The sequence below is a fragment of the Procambarus clarkii genome, chromosome 32 (genome assembly GCF_040958095.1).
Source record: "Procambarus clarkii isolate CNS0578487 chromosome 32, FALCON_Pclarkii_2.0, whole genome shotgun sequence".
NCBI classification, from domain to species: Eukaryota; Metazoa; Arthropoda; class Malacostraca; order Decapoda; family Cambaridae; genus Procambarus; species Procambarus clarkii.
The window spans coordinates 37,963,935-37,975,055 of NC_091181.1; the positions used below are offsets into that span (position 1 = coordinate 37,963,935).

The 11,121-nt window shown below is 44.9% G+C and overlaps 1 protein-coding gene across 1 annotated transcript in view; it reads left to right on the forward strand.

Moving 5' to 3' along the window:
• The window catches only part of LOC138370528 (uncharacterized), a 10,139-nt gene extending 1,207 nt beyond the window's left edge, over positions 1 to 8,932 (forward strand). The window contains exons 2-3 of the mRNA XM_069334912.1: positions 5,909 to 6,066; positions 8,436 to 8,932. Of these exons, the coding sequence (XP_069191013.1) occupies positions 5,909 to 6,066; positions 8,436 to 8,932 (655 nt within the window). The remainder of the gene's footprint in view (positions 1 to 5,908; positions 6,067 to 8,435) is intronic.
• The last annotated feature ends 2,189 nt before the right edge of the window (positions 8,933 to 11,121 follow it).

An 11,121-nucleotide genomic window follows, 5' to 3' on the forward strand; every position in this document is an offset into this window, starting at 1 on the left:
AATAAATTCTTAATATTTTTAATAGATTTTGTAGGGCCACATTTCAGTTTTCAAATGATTCCGAACAAATTTATAAATATTGTAATTTGAAGAATAGGCTACTTTTTCATGTTTTTTTATTAACTATTCCAACAATTTTGAATGAATTCCTAAAGCAAAAAAAAAAAGTATATTTAAATGCATTCAATAGAGTAAATATTGACATAGTTGCGTTGGCAGCACCTGTTGCAGTTTTGTTTATTTGGTGTTAGGGTTAAAGGTGTATCTAAAAAACTATCAACACCGGGAGGGTTATTGTTAAAGCCACCACGATAGCCTCTCCCACGATAGCCTCTCCCACGATAGCCTCTCCCACGATAGCCTATTCCACGATAGCCTATCCCACGATAGCCTCTCCCACGATAGCCTCTCCCACGATAGCCTCTCCCACGATAGCCTATCCCACGATAGCCTCTCCCAGCAAGTATACTTCAGTTTTCATCATGGTTCAAGGTAAAAGTAAACTCAGTGAATATACAAGTAAACTTAGTGACTACACAAGTAAACTCAGGGTATATACAAGTAAACTCAGTGTATATACAAGTAAACTCAGTGTATATTCAGCAGTCTCCGTGGTGTAGTGGTAAGACACTCGCCTGGCGTTCCGCGAGCGCTATGTCATGGGTTCGTATCCTGGCCGGGGAGGATTTACTGGGCGCAATTCCTTAACTGTAGCCTCTGTTTAACGCAACAGTAAAATGTGTACCTGGATGAAAAAACGATTCTTCGCGGCAGGGGATCGTATTCCAGGGACCATAGGATTAAGGACTTGCCCGAAACGCTACGCGTACTAGTGGCTGTACAAGAATGTAACAACTCTTGTATATATCTCAAAAAAAAAAAAAAAAAAAAAAAAAAAAAATATATACAAGTAAACACAGTGTATTTACAAGTAAACACAGTGTATATACACCTAGAAGCCAAGTACACCTCTCAATGAAAATATCTCGTGTCATTCTTTGAGTAAAAGCGAATAAATACCCATAAATGTATATAATATAAATTAATTATGAATAATTTCCATAATAAATGTAACAACAATAGTAATAATTAAAATAGTGACATCAATAAAGAAATAATACAATCACGTGCCACAATTAAACCACCACACTCCCGTATGTTGACCAGACCACACACTGGAAGGTGAAGGGACGACGACGTTTCGGTCCGTCCTGGACCATTCTCAAGTCGATTGTCTTGAGAATGGTCCAGGACGGACCGAAACGTCGTCGTCCCTTCACCTTCTAGTGTGTGGTCTGGTCAACATACTTTAGCCACGTTATTGTAACTCATCGCCTGCAACCACACTCCCGTCTACTGGAACCGCATAACTGCGGGGCAGCAAACTAGTCCAACGTTAATTTGCGTGTTTGTTGAAGCAACGAAGCACCCAATTAGACGCAATGACCAGCTGATCTGAACCCGGTATCCGTCATCGCTTTTTGGGTACGATGTAGTACCCAAATTGAGTACCCAAGTGCCATACTACCTCCTGTAGTATGTCGCTCTGGCATGACAGAACTAAATTCTTGCATAGGGATGTGTATACTTGAGAGTATATGCGTTGGCACCACTAACACACCACAGACAACCCGTTCTCGCACTTGTTTATAGTCAATATTGGCTTATTTAATAAGTGCATATGTGACATACTAATTGATTGTGAATATTTTAGTTTACCTTGAAAAGCTTCATAGAAAACACCGACCTCACCTAACCTTCTTAGTATCTTAAGATAAGCATCTTATTGTTTCTTATTTACAATTATTACTTTACCTATGAACGGTATAGGTTAAGTAATAATTATAATTAAGAAGCAATAAGATGCTTATCTTAACATACTAAGAAGGTTAGGTGAGGTCGGTGTTTTCTATGAAACTTTTCAAGGTAAACTAAAATATTCACAATCAATTAGTATGTCACATATTTACGTATTAAATAAGCCAATATTGATTATAAGCTAGTGCGATAACGGGTTGCCACAGAACACAGAGTTCTCGCCAGGGAGAGAAACCTGTGTTCTGGATTATGTTCTGGACTAAAGTAGACTGGGTGGTTGGTCAGTAAGCTGTTGTTGTGGGTTTAAAAGAGCCTCCGGAGGGTGAGAGAACTTTTAAGCTAAACGCCAAAACGGTTTTCCTTCTGAGGACAGGCGGCGGATGTGCCAGGGAGAAGCCTGTGTATATTGAACCATAGGCTTGGGGCCATTTTGAAGAGATATTGAGAATGTCAACATGGAACCCTTACGAAGCTTCGAATCATAGCATAATTTACATAAAATGCATAATATATCATCACATACTTCATCACATACTTCATCATACCAAAGTAATCATTCAATATACGAAGTATGCTTATATTTGCATTTTGTACTAAGAGAAATGTGTGTTAATTTATCTTAAAATTCGTGTGTATAAAGCTGTGAATCGAAGCTTGGTAAAGCTTGCACGTGGACACTGTATATAAGTTGTTAGGTCAGTTTCACTGCTGCAGTGAATCCTCGTAAGCGGACGGCAGGTGAAGTTCAGGCAGTAAAGATCTCCTTTTATTTTGCTTTAAGTTTTGAATGTTAGTTCAACAGGAACGTATTGGAAGGAGAGAGGGGAGAAAGAGAGAGCGGAAACATGATCCTGAACCCGAAACTAGCCAGGGGAAGCCTGTGGGTAAGGCCTGTAGGTAAGGCCTGTGGGTAAGGCCTGTAGGTAAGGCCTGTGGGTAAGGCCTGTAGGTAAGGCCTGTGGGTAAGGCCTGTGGGGAAACACTTGGGTACTAGACTAAGTCTTTTACATACAGTGTAACAATAGGTAAGTAATATACATATCCTGCCGCTCCTGCTCCTCTTGCTGGCATCGTACGAATTGGTAACAGCGAGTGTATACCTGTTCCTCGTTACTGTTCGTGTTGGCAAGCACCAGCCTCACATACCTCACCACACTGTGTGTGTGTGTGTGTGTGTGTGTGTGTGTGTGTGTGTGTGTGTGTGTGTGTGTGTGTGTGTGTGTGTGTGTGTGTGTGTGTGTGGTTACCTAAGTGTAGTTACAGGATGAGAACTACGCTCGTGGTGTCCCGTCATCTAAGTGCTCTTTGTCGTATAACGCTATGAAACTACTGACGGTTTTGGCCTTTACACAAAGAAAACTTTGTGTACAGATGCTTGCCTGTGACAAGCGATGTTTCCCAGCCTTCTTTTCCTTGTCCTTCAGCGTCCGTTAATGTCTAGCTTACTCTTCGCCCGAGCGTTTCATCATTCTCCAGTTGTGGTGACCGCGTCGGAATGTGAATCTAGACAGTTCCACTTATCAGGTGTTGACAGCCAGGTGTGACACAGGTCCAGGTGTGACACAGGTCCAGGTGTGACACAGGTCCCTACAGGCGGTGATCCATTTCACTGTACTTCCTAGGCAGATTGCCGATGAGTGGATTTCGTTCTGGATTCCCTGAACCAGCAACATGTGAGATGGAATTGTTTACATTATGGCAACAATTGTTTATATCAGCACGGCAGACCAATAACACAACCCGTTTGCACGATTTGCCACATAACAGCTGTTTTTTTCCTAAACTGACACGTACGAACCCAAACAACAACACACCCCCTCCCTCCCCTAACATATCGAGGTCGATAGATAAAAAAAAAGTCAATGTTAGTGCGCTTCAATTATTTAACGATTTGATCAAGTCCGCAAAAACAGTGAGACGCCATTAGACGAGAGAGCATCAGTGACGCCGAGCTGCTGAACTACTCCTCCGCCGCCCGCTTACCATATTTTCTGAGGAATGAAAGTGGTTTCGTGAATGCGTCACACAACCTGAGAACGGAGCCGCCTTTCCCTACAGCAAGCCACCTACATCACAAGCCTGTATTCTGAGAGCTCCAGGGTTGGATGTATGCGGCAGGTGTATTCTGAGAGTTATAAATCCAAAGATATAGCGAGAGGGGTATATTCTATAACTTATAGGGTCAAGAATACAAGGAAAGGATGCAGGGAGAATGTAAATAAAAAAAATACATGTTGGAAAGTAAGATCGTAATAAGGAGACTAAGAGAGAGAGAGAGAGAGAGAGGAGAGAGAGAGAGAGAGAAGAGAGAGAAGAGAGAGAGAGAGAGAGAGAGAGAGAGAGAGAGAGAGAGAGAGAGACAGAGACAGAGACAGAGACAGAGACACAGAGACACAGACAGAATTGTTAATATGCAACTGTTAATTTCCAAAAGACTTCTAATTGTCCTCGAGAAAATTTGATACACCACCGGCAAAAGGAGTACCTGATCAACTAGGCTTTGCTGAAACGCGAGCAACAAAAAGCCTAATTGCTCCGTTAACCAGGAAGCCTGGTCTGACGTGGTCTATATTACAGAACCAGACATACAGGTAGCTTAGTGTATCATGCGAGTTACAAGGAGAGATATACACATTTTCTTGTGATGCCTTTGACCATTTCAGATCAAAGCTAACGTAATTTGCATTTGCAATTAGCTTTGTTAACTTAATGATGTCCGTGAAAACTTTTGGAGCAGCGGCAGCAAACTTTTGCAACAGTGGTGGCATTAGGCGCTTTTTTTACGGCGATGTTTGGCAATAGGCTCTTTTATGGAGGTGGTACAAGGTGGCACTTACCATCCAAGTGGTGGTGGCAGCATACTATCCAAGTGGTGGTGGCAGCATACTATCCAAGTGGTGGTGGCAGCATACTATCCAAGTGGTGCTGGCAGCATACTATCCAAGTGGTGGTGGCAGCATACCATCCAAGTGGTGGTGGCAGCATACCATCCAAGTGTGGTAGCATTGATATTCATAAATGATAGTTTTTGTAATTTATAGTTAGGTTAGCTTACACAAAGGTTACAGTCAAGTATTTACCCAAGAGAAAATCATAATAATATCATGTAATGTCTGTAAATTATAAACTGCATACTCAAGATTTAGATTTAGAAGCTACATGTATCAATGATTTTCAAAATCATTATAGATGTCAAATTCAGAGCAAGAAACTATTTCCGTAGCGACTTATATACCATAGTTACAATAACGACTGAGCTAAACAGGAGAACATCAGTCTAAATCAAACATTACCTTTTAACATTACAGTTTGAAAGGTGATGTATATTGGAAAATAAAGTGTAGCTTACCATTAGAAACAGTAACAAAAGAACAAATCCTCAAGGGCCGTAACGAGGATTCGAACCTACGTCCGGGAGCATCCCAGACGCTGCCTTGTGGATTTTGGTTATTTGATGCATCACGCTATTGTGATTTCTGTGTGTAACAGTAACAGAATTGCTACTTTTTACAAAGACAGGGCGCTAGGGATACAGTTTTAAAATACCAGTATAAGGTGATCACTCCGTATGATCCGAACATAAACAATTGTCTCCTCCGTCTGGGGCTTGACAGCTGAGTGAGCAACGCTTCGGATTCGTAGTCCTGAAGTTCCGGGCTCGATCCCCCGGTGTGAGGCGGAAACAAATGGGCAGAGTTTCTTTTACCCTGATGGCACTGTTTCACCTAGTAGTAAATAGGTACCTGGGAGTTAGACAGCTGCTAAGGGCTGCTTCCTGGGGAGGGGGGGTAACAAAAAAAGGACAGGACGAGGACCGGTCCGCAGGACGTTAAGCCCTGAAATCATCTCAAGATAACCTCAAGATAACCTCCCTGGAAAAAAACATACCAGAGACAACTGTTCCTACGTTAATTGCACCATTCATTTTTTTGTTATTACTGTAGTCCTCTGTTTTCCCCCACCACGACGCCAGAACATTTTTTGCAACAGTAGTGCGTGAACACCTGTTTGCACAGGCAGTAGAACACCAACAGGTTCACTTTAAAAAACCAGCTGACTTTTGCAGCAGCATCAGCTGACTTTTCAACAGATCAACAGCCGTACAGATCAACACCCGCCACATCTACCACAGATGCCGTACAGATCAACACCCGCCACATCTACCACAGATGCCGTACAGATCAACAGCCGCCACATCTACCACAGATGCCGTACAGATCAACACCCGCCACATCTACCACAGATGCCGTACAGATCAACACCCGCCACATCTACCACAGATGTCGTACAGATCAACACCCGCCACATCTACCAGAGATGCTGGAGACACAGGAGACGCGTGGTGCCACAACCCCCATACTACACCCTGCAGGCCCGCCACACACGCACGAGAGAGATGAGAAGGACCCAGACCACCGGCAGAGCACTCCCAGTAACAGCTGTATATATGACCGGGACGTGGACAAGCTGCACTGTAGCGAGGCTCATCACTGCTGGATTGGCCAGAGATTTGTGGACGACTCTGCTGGGAGACGCTGCTCCTGCCTCTTCTGACGGAGATGGGGAGAGAAGCAGATGGGTGGAGTCGAACAGGGACTGAGGGGGGAAAAGAATGAGGGCCAGAGAGTGTGGAGGATGAAGAACAGAGCAAAGTGGAGAGAGGAATAGGAGATGGAGGGTGAGAGAGACGTTTAAAGAACAGGGGCTAAGGATAAGGATCTACTTCAGGTTACCTGCGAGTCGCAAGTTTACTGCCAAGCACCTGATCACTCAGGTTTAATTAGTCTAAATGCGAGTTTAATTAGTCTAAAGTATCTCTGTTGGTTAGGTTAGGTTAGGTTAGGTTAGGTTAGGTTTAGGTTAGGTTAGGTTAGGTTAGGTTAGGTTAGCACTTGGGGTGGTCCTAATAACCATCGTGGGTTGATAGGCCTTAGATAGAGCATACGTCCAAAACGCGACGTGCTATGAAACAGGTTGAGTGTCTTAACCCCCACATCAGACGACATTCTGTCTTCGCGTGACCCCCCTACCGCGCGCTTATCCGCACTCCGTTTTCTGTGAGTAGGGTCTCAGACCTGAGAAACTCATGCACTCGCTTCCCAACCCAACCCACCCAAACATAACCTAACCCAACGCACCCTAACGTAACCTAACCCAACGCACCCTAACGTAACCTAACCTAACGCAACCACTTGAATTGGACGGCAGGGCGACGGTCTAGCTTCTTGCAGGTCGGCGTTCAATCCCCGACCGTCCAAGCGGTTGGGCACCGTTCCTTTCCTTCGTCCTATCCTAAATCGTTATTCAGGATAGGACGTTATTCAGCAGGTGTTGTGAGTTTGTCTGGTGACCCAGCAGGTGTTGTGAGGTTGTCTGGTGACCCAGCAGGTGTTGTGAGGTTGCCTGGTGACCCAGCAGGTGTTGTGAGGTTGTCTGGTGACCCAGCAGGTGTTGTGAGTTTGTCTGGTGACCCAGCAGGTGTTGTGAGGTTGTCTGGTGACCCAGCAGGTGTTGTGAGGTTGCCTGGTGACCCAGCAGGTGTTGTGAGGTTGTCTGGTGACCCAGCAGGTGTTGTGAGGTTGTCTGGTGACCCAGCAGGTGTTGTGAGGTTGTCTGGTGACCCAGCAGGTGTTGTGAGGTTGCCTGGTGACCCAGCAGGTGTTGTGAGGGTTGTCCTGGTGACCCAGCAGGTGTTGTGAGGGTTGTCTGGTGACCCAGCAGGTGTTGTGAGGGTTGTCTGGTGACCCAGCAGGTGTTGTGAGGCTGCCTGGTGACACTGCAGGTGTTGTGAGGTTGTCTGGTGACCCAGCAGGTGTTGTGAGGGTTGTCTGGTGACCCAGCAGGTGTTGTGAGGTTGCCTGGTGACCCAGCAGGTGTTGTGAGGGTTGTCTGGTGACCCAGCAGGTGTTGTGAGGGTTGTCTGGTGACCCATCAGGTGTTGTGAGGGTTGTCTGGTGACCCAGCAGGTGTTGTGAGGTTGCCTGGTGACCCAGCAGGTGTTGTGAGGTTGCCTGGTGACCCAGCAGGTGTTGTGAGGGTTGTCTGGTGACCCAGCAGGTGTTGTGAGGGTTGTCTGGTGACCCAGCAGGTGTTGTGAGGTTGTCTGGTGACCCAGCAGGTGTTGTGAGGTTGTCTGGTGACCCAGCAGGTGTTGTGAGGCTGCCTGGTGACCCAGCAGGTGTTGTGAGGCTGCCTGGTGACACTGCAGGTGTTGTGAGGGTTGTCTGGTGACCCAGCAGGTGTTGTGAGGTTGTCTAGTGACCCAGCAGGTGTTGTGAGGGTTGTCTGGTGACCCAGCAGGTGTTGTGAGGGTTGTCTGGTGACCCAGCAGGTGTTGTGAGGTTGTCTGGTGACCCAGCAGGTGTTGTGAGGCTGCCTGGTGACACTGCAGGTGTTGTGAGGTTGCCTGGTGACCCAGCAGGTGTTGTGAGGTTGCCTGGTGACCCAGCAGGTGTTGTGAGGCTGCCTGGTGACACTGCAGGTGTTGTGGACTTGCCTGGTGGCACTGCAGTTGTTATGTCACCTGTATAAGCAATTAAACTTTCAGAAAAGTAATTAAACCCATGCGGAGTGGCTCTTGAGGGAGCATAGTGGGCCGCTGATTATTTCCACTCCAGGACGTCTGGAGTGGACCAACCAACGTCTGGAGTGGACCAACCAACGTCTGGAGTGGACCAACCAACGTCTGGAGTGGACCAACCAACGTCTGGAGTGGACCAACCAACGTCTGGAGTGGACCAACCAACGTCTGGAGTGGACCAACCAACGTCTGGAGTGGACCAACCAACGTCTGGAGTGGACCAACCAACGTCTGGAGTGGACCAACCAACGTCTGGAGTGGGCCAACCAACGTCTGGAGTGGACCAACCAACGTCTGGAGTGGACCAACCAACGTCTGGAGTGGACCAACCAACGTCTGGAGTGGACCAACCAACGTCTGGAGTGGACCAACCAACGTCTGGAGTGGACCAACCAACGTCTGGAGTGGACCAACCAACGTCTGGAGTGGACCAACCAACGTCTGGAGTGGACCAACCAACGTCTGGAGTGGACCAACCAACGTCTGGAGTGGACCAACCAACGTCTGGAGTGGACCAACCAACGTCTGGAGTGAAACTAAAGTGTCCCGAGTGAAACTAGATCGTCTCGAGTACAATCTGAGCGATGTTGACCAGACCACACACTAGAAGGTGAAGGGACGACGACGTTTCGGTCCGTCCTGGACCATTCTCAAGTCGATGTGGATCAGTCTCACAGTCGACTTGAGAATGGTCCAGGACGGACCGAAACGTCGTCGTCCCTTCACCTTCTAGTGGTGGAAATAACCTGAGCACAATTTAAGTACTACGTTGATTGCATTACATGCGGGGAGATGTCAACGTTTTCGGAAGTAATTAAGTGTTCTAAAGTTGGAATTCTGTCTTCAAGACCGAATGACTATTATCAAGTCAGGGTGGTCCAGTGGTTATAGCTTCAGCAGCGGGGATTCCCTCGGTCGCAGGTTCGAGTCTCTTCAAGAGCTCCAGATGATTATATATATATATATATATATATATATATATATATATATATATATATATATATATATATATATATATATATATATATATATATATATATATATAAGTTTGTGAGGGTACCACCTCTGGTACTAATGTGGGGACCCATAGCCTCGGAGAAGAAAATAAAAAGTATTCAGAGGAGACCTTGTGGTTTCTCACTGAACACTAATATTATCTTCTCCTACCACCCCCATTCTTTTGTATGTACACATATATATTCACTTTATTTGAACTTTGTTACAAAAAAGGAGTTACATATGGGTTACAAAGATGGTCATCATAGGTTGTCGAGTTCCTCCAGCTCCTCAGATGGCGGACAGGAACCCTGGATACAGTGCGCATTTCCCCTCTGTATCGCCACACTGAGGCGCTGGAAAAGAAATATATATATATATATATATATATATATATACATATATATATATATATATATATATATATATATATATATATATTAAAGTATTCAGTGAGAATCCACAAGGTCTTCTCTGAACACTATTTATTTTCTTCTTCGAGGATGTGGGTCCCTTTAATTAAACCAGTGGTGGTACCCCTAAATATATATATATATATATATATATATATATATATATATATATATATATATATATATATATATATATATATATATATATATATATTATAGAAAATCACGTTAGTATGATTTGTGTCTTGTGTAAATAAGTATAATTCTGATAATTATAATAATTCTATGTACTTCCCCCAGGTGAGTGGTGGACCGGCCGGCAGGTCCTCGAGGCGAGGGTAAGTCCACAGAGCTCTATGGTTCGTAGTGATTGACCAATTTGATGGATGTTAATACCTATCTGTTGGAGAATCGCCGTTTCGTAGGGCCACCGCTGCAGTGTTTGGGTATAATGATAATTCGATTTATCGGGACAGGAACCCTGTGTATATAATTTCTAGCTTGTATCGAGATCCTCTCAAGGTTGAAAGACTGACTTTCCCCGTGAGGCAACCATACAAACGTGACTTAACTTTACTGCTAGGTGAACAAGAGGGTCATGAGGTGAAAGGAAATATGCTCAGACATTTTTGTCCCGCCATGGAATCGAACCCGGGATCCCCGAGTGTGATGCGAGAGCGAAGCCAACTGTGCTTGGGTATACAGGGCAATGTTCCTTTAAAACCTTATATAATGTTACCTGGATTTTCGACCCGGATAAAATAAAGTGACAGGAATTAAACAAAACATAGTGAATGTCTTTATACAACACCTTCGTGTTTTCTTGGGCTAATATGACCGTCAAACGTCCTCGACTCATGACCAAAGGGGTTCCGTCCCTGGGCAGGACAGAAACGATTGGGCATGTTTTCTTTTACTTGATGCACCTGTTCACTTAGTAGTTAAATATGAATTCGGGAGGTAGGCAACTGTTGTCGACTGCATCGTGTGAAAGGTCAGTAGTTAGCCTAGTTACCTAATTAGGCTAACTTTGTAATTCTTTAAGTACAGGCTTCCTGTCCCCGATAACGGTAACTAAAATGTTAATTTTTTTTAATTTTGGTTCCGAGGGGCGAGTTTATTGGGCGGCGTCACCCACCCTGTGAGTGGACACACCGCCATAGCAGCATGTACAACACATCCCAATAGGAAGAAAACCCGCTGGGTTGTTCATCCTGTCACTTGTACTCAGACACAGCTGGGATTTACTATTAAAACTGTTCACTTGATTCAATGAACACCTTATCAAACAAGATTAACATTTGCCAACCAACT